Source organism: Nesoenas mayeri (genome assembly GCF_963082525.1).
Source record: "Nesoenas mayeri genome assembly, chromosome: 24".
In the NCBI taxonomy this organism is placed as follows: domain Eukaryota; kingdom Metazoa; phylum Chordata; class Aves; order Columbiformes; family Columbidae; genus Nesoenas; species Nesoenas mayeri.
In genome coordinates this window covers 2,370,094-2,387,274 of record NC_137546.1, presented here as the reverse complement: position 1 = coordinate 2,387,274, position 17,181 = coordinate 2,370,094, and the positions used below count along the sequence as shown (strand labels likewise).

Sequence of the window (17,181 nt, the reverse complement as noted above, 5' to 3'; positions counted from 1 at the left end):
AGATAAAAATTATCTGAGGAGCAGGGAAGCGGAGCTGGGAGGAGCTGTGTGTGCAGCAGAGCTCAGCGGGGGCACAGGGGATGTGGCACTGGGCATGGAGAGGACCAGCAGCACTGGTCCTTGGAGGGGCTGATGGGACACCAGGAAAGCCAAGCACTGGGGGGCAATACCGCAGATCTCTAAAGCCCGGGAGCAATATTTGGGGGGCATGCCAACACGAGAGGGGTTGGTTGCTGCCGGTATGTGTGTCTAGGAGGTGGTGACTGGGGATAACTGCACTGGAGCTTCTTTCTACCCTTTCACAAGAGCTCTCTTTGCTTGCACATGTAGGAGAGTGTCCACAGGCTCATGTCAGGCTTTTATCTGCTCCCTGCCCTCCTCTTCCATCCCGTCTTCCCTCCTCTCACCCCCGGCTCTTGCAGCTATCAGGTACTTCATCCCCAGCTTCGGTGGCAAGTCCTACCTGGCCTTCAAGATGATGAAGGCGTACCACACGGTGCGCATCGCCATGGAGTTCCGCACGGTGGAGCTCAGCGGGCTGCTGCTCTACAACGGCCAGAACCGCGGCAAAGACTTCATCTCCCTGGCGCTGGTCGGCGGCTTCGTGGAGCTCAGGTGGGTGCTGTGGAGGAAGAGGAGCAGAACGCTCCTTGCAGAACAGCGGGACGATGCTGGGCTCGAATGTGCAGGCTAAGAAACAGTAGCATCCAATTAACAAGAAAAGGAGCGGCATTTTTTTCCAGCGTTAAAGGCATACTTCTCAACAGAGTTAATTCACTTATTTCAGTTTGAAATTGAAAATCTAAAAGGTGTGGGAAGTTGATTTATTTTTTTCCAGCAAGTGAGAGGTCTTTTTTTGGCACTGCTGGGAAAAGAAATGCTGGTGGGGGGAAAGAAAGGGAGAAAGGCCCCAGAAATCTGAGCTGAAATGACTTTATTTTCCCCCATTCCAAAAGGCAAAGGTGCAGATTCAAAATGAGGTGAGGTGGAGACCTCTGGAGACTGCAAAGTCCTGATTAGTTCTGGTGGGGAGGGACGGGGGCTCCCTGGGACACAGCAGCCCCCATGCCATGGTACAGATGTCACCTTTCTGCAGGGTGACACAGACACGAGCCTCCCCTTCTTCTCCTCCAGGTTTAACACCGGCTCCGGCACGGGCATCATCACCAGCAAGGTCCGCGTTGAGCCTGGCAAGTGGCACCAATTGGTGGTGAACCGCAACCGGCGCAGCGGCGTGCTGTCCGTGGATGGGGAGCCCCACATCAGCGGGGAGAGCCCCACCGGCACCGACGGGCTCAACCTCGACACCGACCTCTTCATCGGGGGAGTGCCGGAGGATCAGATGGCGGCGTGAGTGCTGGAGCATGGTCCTGGTGCTGGGAGAGTTTGGGGAAGGAAAGGGGATGGAGCACAAGTGTGATGGGAATGGCTGAGGGACCTGGAGGGTTCAGCTGGAGAACAGGAGCTGAGGGGAGACCTTCTCATCTCTGAACTGCCTGAAAGGAGCTTGGAGCCAGGGGGGTCGGGCTCTGCCCCCAAGGAACAAATGATAAGACAAAAGGAGATGGCCTCAAGTTGCGCCAGGGGAGGTTGAGGTTGGATCTGGGGAACAATTTCTTCCCCAAAGGGCTGTGGGGCATTGGAACAGGCTGCCCAGGGCAGTGCTGGAGTCACCATCCCTGGAGGGTTGGACAGATGCAGAGCTGAGGTTCTCAGGGAAATGGAGCAGTGCCAGGGGTGGGTTATGGTTGGACTCGATGATCTTGAGGGGCTTTTCCAACCAAAATGATTCAGTGATTCTATGATCTGCTGCAGGCAGGGCATTCATAGTGGCTGCATCCCTGCTCCAGGTGGTGTGTGGGCGAACGTTGTGGAGCCGGGGAGGCTCTTAGTCCCCTGTTCATGAGCACAGCCTGACCCAGATGCTCAGAGACCCTCTGTGTTTTTGTCCTCGGGGACAAAACCCCCACCCACCTTGTCCTCTGTCCCCACAGGGTGGCAGATCGGACCACGGTTACGACGGGTCTGAAGGGCTGCATCCGCCTCCTGGATGTCAACAACCAAATGTACGACCTGCGGGAGAAAGGCAGCGACGTGCTGTACGGCAGCGGGGTGGGCGAGTGCGGCAACGACCCCTGTCACCCCAACCCCTGTCACCACGGGGGCATCTGCCACGTCAAGGAGGCGGAGATGTTCCACTGCGAGTGTCTCCACACCTACACCGGTACGGGGAGGGGCCTGCAGGACGTTGCTGGGGGGCCGGATCCCCCCGAGGGGTCCCAGAGCCTCTGGGGCTGATGTGATGAGCTGCAGTGGGGAGGGACATGGGCTGGAGTGACAGCAGTGGGCTGGAGGAAGAATCCTGGGCTCAGTTTTGGGCCCCTCACAAGAAAGACTTTGAGGTGGTGGAGCAAGTTCAGAGAAGGGCAACGGAGCTGGTGAAGGGTCTCCATCCCTGGAGGGGTTTAACAGCCAGAGAGGTGAGGTTCTTGGGGACACGGGTTAGTGCCAGGGTTGGGTTAATGGTTGGACTCTATGATTTTGAGGATCTCTTCCAAATAAAATGATTCCGTGATTATTCTATATGCAGAAAAGGGCCAGGATCTGTTCATTCTCATGCACAAAATATATTTCCCCTTGCATTTTAGGTTGTCTGGACTGGCCAGGGCATCATCTGCCATTTGTGGGTTCCACTGCGGGGTGGCTTCTTGGGAACCCAACCTGAGACAGGAGCCAAAGGCTGGCAGGGCATCAGGGGACACCAGAGACACTTTGGCTGAGTTGTGCCCAGTGGTGGTTGGTTTGAGATGCTGACCTGACAAGGTGCTTTTTCTGCCGCAGGCCCCACGTGTGCTGACGAGAGGAACCCCTGCGACCCATCTCCCTGCCACGTCTCTGCCACCTGCCTGGTGCTGCCGGAGGGGGGTGCCCTGTGCGCCTGTCCCATGGGCCGGGAAGGGGACTTCTGCGAGCGAGGTGGGACGGGAGCGGGGCTGGGGAGGGGGTGGAACTGCGGGTGGTGATTTCCCCCAGCCTGGGGCTCCAGGAGGCTTTGCCTGCTGTGGCTCCGGCTGTTGTGCCTCCTCTTCCTCACTGTTCCCTTGTTTGTGCCCAGTGACCGAGCAGGACCACACCGTGCCCTTCCTCCCCGAGTTCAATGGCTTCTCCTACCTGGAGCTGAATGGGCTGCAGAGCTTCGTTCCTGACCTGCAGTAAGTTCCAGGGATTGGGAGAGTGATGGGTGAATGCATCACCTGCATCATCTGATCTGCATCATCTGCCTGAAAGGAGGTTGTAGCACGGAGGGTGTTGGTCTCTTCTCCCAAGTAGCAAGTGATAGGACGAGAGGAAGTGGCCTCAAGTAGCCCCAGGGGAGGTTTAGATTGGATATTAGGAAAAAATTCTTCCTGGAAAAGGTTGTCATGCATTGGAACAGGTTGCCCAGGGAAGCGGTGGAGTCACCATCCCTGGAGATGTTTAAAAGGTGTTTAGACAAGGTTCTTAGGGACACAGGTTAGTGCTAGAGTTGGGTTATGGTTGGACTTGATGATCCTGAGGGTCTCTTCCAAATGAAATGATTCTATGATTCTATTCTATTCTATGATTCTACCTTGTGTTCTAAGCCTCACCTGTCACATGCTAGCTGTCCTTAGAGATTGTCCCTTTTTTCTGCTGGAGGTTTTGTCCAGCATCACCACGCCCCAACAACACCAAGCACCACAAAGTGACATCCTGACCGCAGCAGGTGTATCTCTTACCTGGCAAAGGTGTCCCACAGGGGTGGCATCTCCCTGCCATAGCACATCCTATGCTGGCAGAGGTCTTCCCAGGGCTTGGCACACAGAGGAAGAGAGTACGTGGGCAGCTGGATTGGAGGGTATCCATAATCCTTCTCTCCTCAGGGACAAAATGTCCATAGAAGTCGTGTTTCTGGCCAAGAATCCCAGCGGCATGATCTTCTACAACGGCCAGAAGACAGATGGCAAAGGGGACTTTGTCTCTCTGGCTTTACACGATGGTTACCTGGAGTACAGATATGACCTGGGCAAAGGGGCGGCTGTGCTCAGGTAGGACGGGGACCTGCTCCTCAGGGTGGTGGTGACAGCAAGGGCAGGAGAGGGACAGTGGTGGCTGTCAGTGTCCAACACTGGCTTTGAGTTCCCCTCACCAGAAAACCATAAGGAATACGGAATAATTTCTCCCTGGAGGGGGCTGTTGGGCATTGGAACAGGCTGCCCAGGGCAGTGGTGGAGTCACCATCTCTGGAGGGATTGAACAGACACGGAGATGAGGTTCTCAGAGACGTGGGTTAGTGCCAGGGTTGGGTTAATGGTTGGGATCGATGATCTTGAGGGGCTTTTCCAGCCAAAATGATGCTATGATTGGGGACAGGCTTCCCAGTGGCCTCGGCTGTTTGCAGAGATGGCTCTTTGTCAGTTGTGGGATGGGGAAGAGCTGGGTCTACCTTGGCTTGTGCCCCTTCCCCAGGCTAATTCTGGGATGTAAGTGAATCCGTGAGCTGGGGAAGCCCCAGCTACTCAAGCCACGGTGGCCTGGGCAGCCCATGTTGCGCAGGTGAGGTCTCCAGCGCTGCATTTGCAGGTGTTGAGAGCAGATCTCTCACCCACGTGTCTTCTCCTCCCTTCTCACCACCAGGAGCAAAGAGCCAGTTCCCCTCAACACCTGGATAAGCGTCTTGTTGGAGAGGAACGGGCGCAAAGGCGTCATGAGGATCAACAATGGCGAGAGGGTGATGGGAGAGTCGCCGGTAAGTCGATGGACCAGAGAGAGCTCTTGGGGCTTCCAGCCCTGAGCTTCTGAGAAGTTCTCAGACTCTTGGGCTTTTAACCCCTATGGTGCATGACTTAGGGTGCAGGAGGAGCAGACAAGATCTTGCCAGCCCCTCGTAGCTGCTCTGCTGGTGCTGTAGGACACATCTTCCAGCTCTTCCTGCCTCTCCCACCACCCTCACAGAGCTGCAGCCCCTTCGCCAGTGACACGCATCCCTGATTCCTGGGGCCTTGGTCTTGGGGATGCATTTGTTTGAGCCCCCCTTGCACACATGCATGCACACACACACCATTGTGCAGGTTTTCAAGCCTCCCTGTGCTGGGACCAGTACACAGGCACCCTTGCAGCCAAGGGAAGCCCTTCCTTGCACCCACCCCTCAAGCAGGGAAGCTGAAAATGCAGTAAAAGCCCCAATTGCTGCTGAGCTCATCCTTAAGATCCACCTGGAAGCGCAGCATTGAGATTATACAGCAATCCTGCAAAAGAAGGGATTTCTTCCTCCCCTCACTCTCGTCTTTTCCAGCTTCTCTCCAGCCAAAGGTCACCCCAGGGTGGCAGCGTCCCCTCCTGTCACCTCCTGCAGCCCCTTTCCCTGCCCTGGCCACCCCGGTTGCTGGTTGCAACCATGGTCTTGCAGCCCTGTGTGTTACGACATTACCCACTGATCTCCCTTTTCTCTTTCTCTCTCTCTCTTTTTCTCTCTCCCTTTGATTTTCATTTGTATTTTTACCCTTCCCTGCTGTCTGGATCCCAGAAATCCCGTAAGGTAAAGATAAGTACAACCCACTGCACCTCCATCTCATCTGCCATTGGCACATTGTTCTTTTTTTTCATTTTCCATCCAGATCTCAGTGTTTCACCCACTCCCCTTCCCATCTGACCAAGCAGCTTTAGGATCTCTGTAGATTAGAGACAGTCGTTTCCTCTCCCATCATTAATTTCCAACCGGTTGTTACATTTCGTTGCAGAAGCATTTAGATTAATCCGGTCATGTTCCTTGTGTTAACTCCACAAAGCATTAGCTAGTGGTCCATATAACCGCATCCTCGCCTCGCCGCTGTGCCTTGGGGTTCCCCCTGGACGCTCAGGAGGGGGCATCACCCCGGTTCTGTGCCCAGGGAACCCTGTGCCTGAAGAATCACCTTGGGAGACTAAACCAATATTTGTTCACTTAGTTTTGGGGGCTACATGAAGCCCCACAGAGCTGGGCCAAGTGCTCAGCTTGCAGTTTAGGGATAGCCAGACATCTTCTCCATCTTACCTTCTCCCCTCTCCTCCCCAGGTGCCTCACACCTTCCTGAACTTGAAGGAGCCATTTTATGTGGGAGGAGCCCCTGATTTCAGCAAGCTGGCTCGAGCAGCCGCCATCTCCACCAGCTTCGATGGAGCTGTGCAGAGGGTAAGCTCCTGGGGCAGGTGGTTCTTTGGGAGATGGTTCATCTGCACCAATGTTGAACTGGGAGGTGGTTCATCTGCACCAACACTGCAATGGGAGATGGTTCATCTGCACCAATGTTGCACTGGGAGGTGGTTCATCTGCACCAACACTGCACTGGGAGATGGTTCATCTCCACCAGCATCACTGGAGGAGAGCAAGGATGAGCCTGCGAGGGGGTTGTCCCTGCACTTGGGGGACACAACCAGCTGAAAAGTGGCAGTGGTGGGAGGTGGAGTCGCATCACAGGAACACATGGGGCTTGGGGCTGGATTTCCACCTCCCCCGCCCCCCCGAGAGTGCTCTGTCCCCCAGCAGAGAGCTGGGACGGTGACTCCTCTGCATCCTCTCGCTTCCACCTGCCAGATCTCGGTCAAGGGGGTGCCGGTGCTGAAGGAGCAGAACATCCGCAGTGCCATTGAGATCTCCACCTTCCGAGGCCACCCCTGCACCCAGAAACCCAACCCTTGCCAGAACGGAGGCACCTGCAGCCCCCGGCTCGAGAGCTACGAGTGTTCCTGCCAGAGGGGCTTCTCCGGGGCGCACTGCGAGAAAGGTGAGGCTGCGTGGGCAGGACACAGACCCTCACCCACCAGCCAGTGGCAATTAAATGGCTTGGATGATGCTGCTGGTGGCAGCATCTTGTCCTCGTTGTGGCTGCTGGGAGGGATGCAGGAGGAAGAAGCTGTGGCATTTGCAGGCTGTTGTGCAGCTGTGAATCAGAGAATGCTCTTATGAACGCTCCGTGTAAAGTGGGGGTTCCTAGTCTCCATGGATGGGTAGGTCATGTTATGTTGCCTGACAGCTCTTCTTTTTTCCACCTGCAGTGATCATTGAGAAGGCTGCTGGTGATGCAGAGGCCATCGCGTTTGATGGCAGAACGTACATGGAGTACCACAATGCCGTGACAAAGAGGTAACGTGGCTGCTGAGCTGAACCGAGGTCAAAACGAGGAGTCAGGGCTGTTAGCAGGAGCAAGAGCTGGGGCTGAAGGAGTCCAAGTGCAGGTCTCAAAGAGGGACAAGGCAAACTGTGGTCATGAGCACTTGCTTCCAGCCCTTACCTCTAAAATTACCTATTAAGAGAGTATTTCCCCCACAACATCAGTGCCTGGCCAACTTCAGGGCTGGATACTCTTCATCCTGCAGCATGTGGGCCACGTTTGGGGTTAGCACGGTCTGGTTTGGAGTGGGATGGAGTTGGCCGAGTGCTCCCCATGGAGATGGTTCATGTGGCCTTGCTTCTGGATGGTGCTTTTCTATACCCGTGTGCTCAGGAACAGGTTGTGGGCTGGGGAAGAGGTTGCTCTGCCTGTGGTTTAATCCACACCTGTCTGCCAGCTGCATTGTCCTTGGGGCTGTTTGTGCAGCAAGGGGCAGGGTATTGGATTTAGACTCCATCCATCTGCCTCGTACACTCTTGGATTCCCCGCTAACACCTTGCCTGGGGATAGCGTCTGTGTCAAGCTGTTGTTTGTCGGTCTCTGTCTGTCTGTCTCTTCTCAATGTCCTTGTTTCTTTGTTTTCAAGCCACCTCACCAATGAGATCCCCGTGTAAGTACAGTTCTCCCTCTGCAGATCCTTCCTGCAGCCATCTGTCCCCCACCACGTCTCCCATTGCCGCCCTGACCACCAGCCCACCCCAGGGCACGTGTTTGAGGAGGAACAGGGGCACTTTCCCTGGGTTCTGCCATGGGCAGGGTGATGGAGACACAGGAACTGACCCAGCCCTGGCAGCTGTACAGGGGCCCAAATCATAGAATCAAAGAATCATAGAATAGTTTAGGTTGAAGGGACCTTCCCAGCTCCCCCAGTGCCCCCCTGCCATGAGCAGGGACATCTTCACCAGCTCAGGGTGCTCAGAGCCCCGTCCAGCCTGGCCTGGGATGTCTCCAGGGATGGGGCAACCACCACCTCTCCTCTTGGTCTTCTTCCCTAGGGCAGGATTTACAGCGTTTCTGTTTTGCTGAGTGGCAGGAGTGGAGGAGAAGCGCTGGTTCGTGCAGCTCTATTCCCCACTGCGCAGGGGAGAGTTTGGGTGATACCTGCCTGTCACATCCCCATTTCACCTCATGTTCTGCAAGCCAGAGGCTGAGGAGCCTGAGTTGTGTGCATGCGTGCATGTCAACACCTGGGGAGCCACAGAGCCCCTCAGCTGCACGTTCACAACACTTTGGGTTGGCTCTGGGTTGCTCTGGTGTTTTGGAAAGGGTTTTTTAGGAGCCAAGCATCCTCCTAGGCTGGACAGTGTCCTCCAGCAGTGGGAGACTTGTAGCTACCATGCAGCAGCATCCCCAGCTGTCCCTCTGCACAGACACGAGCCATGTCCCTGCAATGAGCCCGTACTTTCGTGTCCTGCCTCTCCTAGCACTCTGCGAAGGGAAGGTCACCATTCCCAGCCTATTTTGGCTCTGCATGCCCCATCCTGCAAGGGAGCTCAGCACTTCTCCGCAGCTCCCTCCGCTGGGGTTTGGCAGCAGCACCCACCAGCCCTGCCAGGACCGAGGGACCCACTGGGCTGCCCATAAAAAGTAGCTTTTTCTGCCTCCAGCCAGACACCGGGGTGTGCCTTGGGCAGGACTAACGCTCTGCTTGTTCTGGGCTCTGCTGGCTGTGACATGCCCATACATTTTATTCGACCATATGTTTTTATATATACATCTAGTTCAAGCGGATTGCAATGCCAGGCTCGCAGGCAGCGCCAGCAGCACAGCTGAACTCCTGGGTTTCCCCTTCTCCATGCGCACCCCAAGGCTGACTCAGAGCCTTTACGTGTCCGTTCGGGTATCTGCCGAGATGGAGCCCATTCTGCAGCATCCCAAAGAACCAGCCTGAGACCTGCTGGCAGGTCTGCCAGGAAAGGAACACTGATAGTCATAGAATCACAGAATAGATTGAGTTGAAAGGACCTTCCAAACTCATCCAGTGCCCCCCCTGCCATGAGCAGGGACACCTTCACCAGCTCAGGTTGCTCAGACCCCCATCCAGCCTGGCCTGGGATGTCTCCAGGGATGGTTCATCCACCACCTCTCTGGCCAACCTGGGCCAGGCTCTCACCACCCTCAGCATCCAAAATTTCTTCCTCATGTCTGAATGCAGGAGAGCATTGCAGAGCCCCTGCATTCCCTGTATTCCCTCCGATGTTAGAACGCTCACCCTGGCTAAGCAAAAGCTTGCAAACTTGTCTTGCTGGCTTGAAAAACCCAGTCCCGGGGACAGTGGCTGAGGTTTCCCGCTTGTGCCAGGTGGTTTTCTCAGCTTGGGGTGCTGAGCGGGGCGGGGGGAAGGAAGGGTCTCCTCTGCTCTCCTGCGCTTATCGCATGCTCCCCTTTCTTCCCGCATCTAAGTCCTGACGCGCTGGACTATCCCGCGGAGCCCAGGTGAGTCTGTGCCGGGCTTTCGGCTCTTGTGTCTTGTGCTCTGCTGTTGCTGCCTCGGCTCGTCTCTGTCTCTGTGTGTGTTATGTGTGTCCGTACCTGCGGCTTTTTATTTATAAGGGATACAGCTCTGCAGGTGGTGAAGGTAAAGATGGAGGAAGACCGGTCCCTCACTCCTGGAGGACCCAGACAGGGTTACCTTGGCAGAACAGCCCTCGTCCAGCCCTTTGGATGCAGTGTCCCTTGGGAATAAAAAGCTGTCTGTGTTGTCTGGTCTATATGTGTCAGCAGCGTGTCCCGGAGCATCCCAAGAGAGTGGTGGCAATGTCACCTGTTGCCAAAGATGTTTGCATCTTCCAAAAGGGACTGAGCAAAGATGGGGCTCGAAATGTGGGGGAAATCCTGTCCTTCTTTCACCCTTCCCTTGGCTTTCTGCCTCTCTGGACAGTCTCCATCCCCTTCAAGATACAGGGTCCTCATCACCTCACAGTCCCCAGCCTCGGGTTCCTGTTGGATTTTGCTCAAGCAGAGGCAGTGTCGGAGCAAATGCCTGTGGGGCTGGTGGCTGTGTGGCGATGGCACGTGGGTCCCCAGGTGTCCCAGCCCTGGTGGCACCTCGGACACCTGCCAGCAGGGCAGTGAGATGGGGTTGACCCAGCTGAGCTGCTGCTGCTGAACTCCTGACGTGGCCAACAAAACCCTCTTTGTTCTGACCTCTCCCAAACCGAAGGCAGTTCTGTGGGGAAAACCCTTCTGCTGGCCAGGTCGGGGCCAGCCCGCTCGCGTTCCCCAGCCCACGTACCAGGTCTCTTCCTTCAGCACCTGCTATGAGGAGGCAAAACCATGGCTTGTGTCACATCTGGCCCAGGTTGTTGTGTCTGAACGTTGTGCTCCATGGAGGGCAGAAGCAAGGGGTGGTAGCCCCAGGCTTTGGGGAGGTTCAAGCTGGGTGTTGGGGAAAACATGTCATCCCCAGGAGAACCCTGCAGCCCCTGCTCAGGTCAGCAGGAGGATGGACAAGCTCCAGTCCTGGTGTTGCCCAGCTCAGCTGGGCAGAGCCACATCTGCCCCCACCTAGCAATGGAGCCAGGTTAGAGACCTCCAGAGGGACGTTTCTTTGGTTCTGTGCCCTGGTTCAGAGCTTTCCATCTGTTCCCCCTGCCATGCACCAGGCTTTCTGAGCACACCTGGGGCATTGCAAAGGCAGCAGGTAGGGACTGGGACCCCATGCATAGATGCCAGGGGTTGGCTGAAGGTGTTATCCTCAGCAGGTGAGCTAGTTGGCTGGGGATGGAGGAGCCGACTGGCTGCCTGTTGCTTTTCTAGCCATGTTTTTAACTCTGTCTTCTCCCCAACTCCCATCTCCGTGCGCAGCGAGAAGGCTTTGCAGTCAAACCACTTCGAACTCAGCATCAAAACAGAAGCCACCCAGGGGCTGATCCTGTGGAGCGGGAAGGGGCTGGAGCGATCGGACTACATCGCCCTGGCCATAGTGGACGGCTTCGTCCAAATGATCTACGACCTGGGCTCCAAACCAGTCGTCCTGCGATCCACTGTCCCCATCAACACCAACCAGTGGATTCACATCAAAGCGTACAGGTGTGAAGGGGAGCAGAACCGTGGCAGGTTGCTCTGGGATGGCCAAGATGTGAGCTGAAGAGCCTGAGTCACGGCCGTCCCCAAGGGTCCTCAAGGGTCACTTGGATAAGAATAGAGGAGAGGCATGTGGGCAGTGCCGCGTCGGAGGGGTGCGTGTTGTGACACGCCGGGAAATGTCAAAGGGGCACGCTCGAGGAGGTATGAGAGCTTCGTGCCTTTTATTTTAGCTAGCTGAGGGTTTGACATTCTGTCCCTGTTGAGCCCGAGATGTCCCTTTTTTATTTTTATTGATGGTGGGAGTGGCGAGCGGGTTGCATGGCCAGCGTGCCGGGGATCGCTGCCGTGGGGCTGGAGGCAGGATGGGTGATGGGGCTGGGGATGTGGGGGGATGCTGGACCCCACCTGCGTGGTGTTTCCTGGGGGGCGATGCACCAAGGACCACTCTGGTCCCCACTTCTCTTCCAGTGCTTAGAAAGGGCTGATAAGAAAGATGGAGACAGACTTATTAGCAGGGCCCATTGGCATAGGACAAGGGGTGATGGTTTTAAACTAAAGGAGGGAGATTCAGGCTGGACATGATGAAGAAATTGTTCCCCCTGAGGGTGGTGAGAGCCTGGCCCAGGTTGGCCAGAGAGGTGGTGGATGAACCATCCCTGGAGACATCCCAGGCCAGGCTGGACGGGGCTCTGAGCAACCTGAGCTGGTGCAGATGTCCCTGCTCATGGCAGGGGGGCACTGGGGGAGCTGGAAGCCCAAACCACTCCATGATTCTCCCCAGGTGGAGAAAGGCTGATGGTGCCCAGTGTCTGGATGTAGCATAAAGCAGAGGGAAGCTCTGGGATGTTCCTCTAAGGTTGCTCATCATCTGTTTCTTCTCTCCTCCCTCGGGAGCAGGGTGCAGAGAGAAGGGTCCCTTCAAGTCGGCAACGAAGCCCCCATCGCTGGCTCTTCCCCGCTCGGAGCAACACAGCTGGACACGGACGGGGCCCTGTGGCTGGGTGAGTGGGGCTGGGGGGCAGAACCTGCCCTGTGCCCCTGGCCGAGGGCTCAGAGCTGCAGATAGGACGCTGATGCTCCTTCACGTGTTTCAATGGGACGTCTTTGGAATCAGCCCTGCAGAATTTCAGGGGCCTTATTGTGCCCTAGTTGACATTTCAGTAACTGAAACAAAATTCAGTTTAAATTTGGGCATAGTCTCCGTGGGAGTGAAGTTGGTATTTTAGAATTCTAGTTACCGTTCTAAGTGTCTGCAGGTCAACTTGCGTGTATTGGTTAGACTTGGTGCTTTTCTGATTTAAACAAAAATAAATTGAGGAGGAATTCCCAGCGATATTTGCACAGACCGGCTGCGCTTTCTCTTGCAGGGGGGATGGAGAAGCTGAGCGTGGCTCACAAGCTGCCCAAAGCCTACAGCACCGGCTTCATCGGCTGCATACGGGACGTGATTGTTGACCGCCAAGAACTGCACCTGGTGGAGGACGCTTTAAACAACCCCACGATATTACACTGCTCAGCCAAATAGACCCCCAGAGACCCTTCCTTCTCCCTCCCTCCCTCCTGCCTATTGCTGTAATTATTTTCTATTTTTGTAAACTTATTGCTTTTTATATTTTGGGGGGAGGGAGGAAAGGGAGGGGAGGAAACACCTTTTCTTTTGGGTTATTTGTTTGGTTGCAGTCTATCCAGGTCAGTCAGACTCTAATCAAACAGCAGTGACAAAGAACAAACCTTGAACCAAGTCTCCAAGAAGTGACAGAAGAACTTCCCCATCGCACCCGCATTGTAAATCTTATTCATACTTGAAGCTTCTTTTTTTGGGGGGGGTTATTTTTCCCGCTCCTTACTTGTGTTCTTGGGTTGTTGTTCGCATCTGCGGGGGAAAAGGATGCTGGTGCTGGCGAGACGTGTGGCCTTCGTGGATCCACCACCTTCCCATCTCATTCCCGGCTCCAAAGCCGCCTCTGCCGTGGTGGCCGAGCAGGGACGTGACCACCAGCAGCAGGAATTGTCACCCTGCTTGGGCACTGCCAAGCCTTGTCCTGGCCCTGTCTTCACCCCATCTCCCTCCTCCCCTCCTTCCTCTCACTATAATTTATGTGTGTAAGAATCTCAAGTGCTTTCCTCCTTTATGCTCTGTTAAAATCAGGGATGCCATGCACTGGAAGAGAGACCAAGGTCTGCTCTGAGCAGGCAGAAAAGCATTGCTCTTTGGTTGTCTTATGACTGTTTGCTGGACTGAGAGGTTCCAGGGGGGCCAATCTGGATTTCCCGGTTGGCTCTCCTCCTCCTCCTCCTCCTCCTCTTGGACGTGTGCAGAAGCAGCTGTGAAACCTCATTTCCATGCTTTGTGTTTATCCAGACGTGTCCTACCCACCTGCTTGTGCCCTGGCTGCTCTTCCCAAGAGCTCCTGTGTCCCCAGAACTTGCAGCACGTCTCCAAGAGCTGGAAATGTTCTCCCTCTGCGAGGGCACAGGGATTAGGTCCCATGTCCTTCCATGACCCATGTCCTGTTTTGCGGCCTCTGGGCATGACTTGCCCCCTGTCTCCCATGAGGACACTTGGGACCCAGCACGTGAATCTCTACAGCTGGTGTTAGAGCCTCTCCCATGATGAATAATGGGAATGTTACCTTTCACTTCACATTTTTGCGATGCCCGGTGCAATGCAGGGTCTTCCACACTGCGATCAAAGCTCCTCTGATATTTCCAATCCAGCAGCAATAGATGAAATGGGAATGGGGTACAAGACAGCGTTGGGGAGGAGGGGTTGCTTTTTAAGTATTTTCTTCCTCCGTGCAAATCTTGAAAGCAAATACTGTGGTGCCAGTTACAAAGCCGGTATGTGCACTACTAAATGAATGTACGTGTGTTTGCGAGTGCCTGTCGACCCGCACACATTTGGGGTGCAAACACTGAAAATCCCATAAGCAGAACAAAGGGATTGCAGCTGTGATAGAAATGACCCCCTCCCTTCAGCTTCCTTCTCCATGGGAAGAATTTACTGATGCTGTGCAGCATCTCTGTCCCTTTCCACCCCCGTGACGTGTCCCTGTCCCACCTGCGATGGCAGCTGGCACTGTGTGAAACCCGCTCTATGGAGCGTACAGAATTAACCCGAAGGATCCCACCAGCTATCAGGTGTTCATTAATATCCCGAGTGCCAGCATTTTGCAGTTTTCCCGTGATTTTCTAGCACGCTTTGTAGCGCATCTTCACAGAGTAGCGCGCCCTTTAAAAACGTTGCTTCTCGGCGCTAAATTTTGAGCCGCGAAAAGTCAAATTGCCTTTCTCAGGGTGAGCTCTGAACACGGATGTAACAAACGTGGTGTAAAACCACTCGGGTTTCTTTTTTTTATATTAAATTAAAGGAAATCTCTCCCCACTCCCTCTATGCCTAATCTATGGACATTCTGCCAGTGGTTACGTATTTCTGGCCCCTGTGGGTTGGAGCCTCTGAGGTGCGTGTGTGGCAAATACCACATTTTAAGTGACGACTGTGTATAAATTGTGGTCCCGGTGGGGAGCGCTGTGACTGTGCTGTGAAAGGGATGGACTCCGCTGGATTTTTGATTTGTGGGTCGGGAGGAAAGCGCCAGACCCACGATCGGTGCTTTGGGAACATGAATTGTAGCTGGATGTGCCAGGTCCGAAGGGAGAGGGGCAAGCGCAGAGGAAGCTGCTAATTTTCTAGAATGCCACTGAAATGAAGCCGGGGTCACTGCAAAAAACAAACAACCACCTAAAATAAACCTCTGTCTGCTTTTGCTGGGGCTTGGAAATGCCTTAAAACAGGACCTTGCGTCCTCGTCATCAAGCATCCTGAACCAAGGTCAGATTCAGCAGTGCTCCCTAGGGGCTGTGCACTTAACTTCGGCTTTATTTTTAATAGCATTTATAATACGTGTGTACAAAAAGAAAATACTTTGAAGTTGGGTTTTTTCCCTGTTATTTTTTTTTTTTTTTTTTAAAAAGATGTCCATGTGGCTTCATTTATAGGGTAAATTAATGACCGTTGTGAACTGCTGTATGAATTCTGAAGGGCAATGCACGGTAGAGGAGCAGCATGATATAACCATTACTAACTTGTGTCTTTCGTCAATCACCATGAAATAAAGTTTGAAAACTATTGAATATGTTTTTAAGGGGCCTGTTGGTTATTTTGATTCTCTCTGTGCCGCTCGCAGGTGTTTGTCTCCCCGGCAGGTGCTGTGTGAAGTCAAACCAGTATCTCCATCTCCCTTAGAACCTTATGCTTATGCAAATCCCTGCTGCGTTCCCTAAATGCAGCTCCTTTACGAATGCCAACCCCATGTTTGCAGGAGGAACACTCCTGTGTCTTGTCTTCCCCTCCTTTGTGGCTGATTGCACTCTGAATAATTTCATATATTCAAATAGCCACCAGCTTACCCTTCTTTGCTTTTATCACCTCTACTGTTTTGCAAAAGAGGGTTTTTATTCCATCGACATCATGCCATGTCAGCAAGACCGAAGTGATGCTTCTGTGCCATCCATGTCACCGGTGGCAGCAGTTTGCCCCGGGTTTTACCCTCTGTGAGCTGAGGAGCCATGGAAAATCAGCCACAAGCGTGCGAGCAGGATGTGGTTTGAGATGTATCAGTGTCTGTGTTCCTGTGCTAAACGAGTCTTCCTAATGGGGCATTTCCACCTGGCCAGAGCCCCAGCTCGCTGAGCTCTGCCGCCTCATCTTTCTGTGAGAAAAGAAGGTGGGAGGCGGAGAATTCTGTTCAATTGAGAGCTCGTGTTCATCCAAGCACTGTGAAGTGAGAGAAGAACGTGGGTTTCCTGCCATTTGGCAGGCGGCTAATTTAGCAAACCAAGTCATTTTGCTCTCCGGCGATGATGCACATCTGATGGCTCGTCTGTAGGAACCGGCTTTTCAATGGACAACGAGACGCCGGAGACTCACGATGGGGAACAATGAGGCCAGTGTTTGAGCAGCCACAGGGGTTGCACAACTCGCGACCGGGGCCGTGTTTTGCTCAAGATCGGCCTCATGGTGCAGCGTCTGCTTGACAATGACCTTATTGTGCCACGACAGGCACGGACTTGCAAAGTCGGTACCTCTTGCACAGGCGTTTTGCCAGCTTTGCTGCAAAGCAGGAGGAGAAAAAGCTCTCGGTGCCTGGGCCAGAAGGAAAAGCTGAGCTCTGGCAGCTGGATGGGTTGTGGGTTTTTTTTACTACAGGCTGGAAAAACCCATGATGAGGGGGAAGAGGAAGGAAAGACGGACAGGAGCCGCGCTGGGGGCACGCTTGGGCAGGCAGCAAGCGTGACTCAGAGGAATGGCCTGGCCACGCTTTCTGGCAGCCCTTGCTCCGAGCCGAGCCTGCTCATCGCTCGCACACCACGTGCACATCAGCCTGCGCGCCCGGGGAGCAAAGGCGAGTGGGTGATATCGTCAAAAAGGGGAAGGTAGTTGGGTCTGGACGGTCTCAGCCAGCCCAGGCACACGCTCTGTAATTGCAAGATGAATCTTATGCCTCCCCAGGAGCCTTCTCACTGTTCTTCCCCCCTAGACATTCTCTACAATGGACAGGAGATTCCAACACAAGATCTTGCAGGACCGTTTTCACCAGTGTCCCAGTTGCATAGTCTAGAAACCAGTACATCTGTTCCAGGAGCTTCCTTTCCATCTGTATTTAACCAAGTAGCTGAACAGCAACCCCTCCCTGACCATGCGCATGAGAAAGGGTCTTGTTCCCTTGTTCCCCTCACACAGAAGTCACAGTTTGCTCTCTCACAATGAAGTCTCAGTGCTCCGAAAGGAGGTCTCAGTAACAAGGAGCCTCGATGGCAGGGGAAACGAGGCAGGAGAGGACAGGGGTCATTGTTACCAGGGTTGCTATTTGGCCTCTGCGGTCCCCGTTGCCCCGTGAGCAATGCGGTGGCACGCAGGACAGCTCTGCAACCCGCCAGCCCTCCTCGCTGAGAAATGAGCTGGCTCCTGCTGCCAGCTCGC

General features: G+C 54.4%; 1 protein-coding gene across 1 annotated transcript in view; it reads left to right on the top strand.

The window, feature by feature from the left end:
- The window catches only part of AGRN (agrin), a gene marked incomplete at both ends in the record, with an annotated part of 91,083 nt that extends 78,360 nt beyond the window's left edge, over positions 1–12,723 (top strand). The window contains 14 exons of the mRNA XM_080358809.1: positions 423–615; positions 1,135–1,350; positions 1,995–2,224; positions 2,842–2,976; positions 3,116–3,212; positions 3,903–4,067; positions 4,657–4,768; positions 5,546–5,557; positions 6,074–6,190; positions 6,593–6,782; positions 7,054–7,141; positions 10,977–11,201; positions 12,096–12,199; positions 12,566–12,723. Coding sequence (XP_080214935.1) covers positions 423–615; positions 1,135–1,350; positions 1,995–2,224; positions 2,842–2,976; positions 3,116–3,212; positions 3,903–4,067; positions 4,657–4,768; positions 5,546–5,557; positions 6,074–6,190; positions 6,593–6,782; positions 7,054–7,141; positions 10,977–11,201; positions 12,096–12,199; positions 12,566–12,723 — 2,042 coding nt within the window. The remainder of the gene's footprint in view (positions 1–422; positions 616–1,134; positions 1,351–1,994; positions 2,225–2,841; positions 2,977–3,115; positions 3,213–3,902; positions 4,068–4,656; positions 4,769–5,545; positions 5,558–6,073; positions 6,191–6,592; positions 6,783–7,053; positions 7,142–10,976; positions 11,202–12,095; positions 12,200–12,565) is intronic.
- Between the last annotated feature and the right edge of the window lie 4,458 nt (positions 12,724–17,181).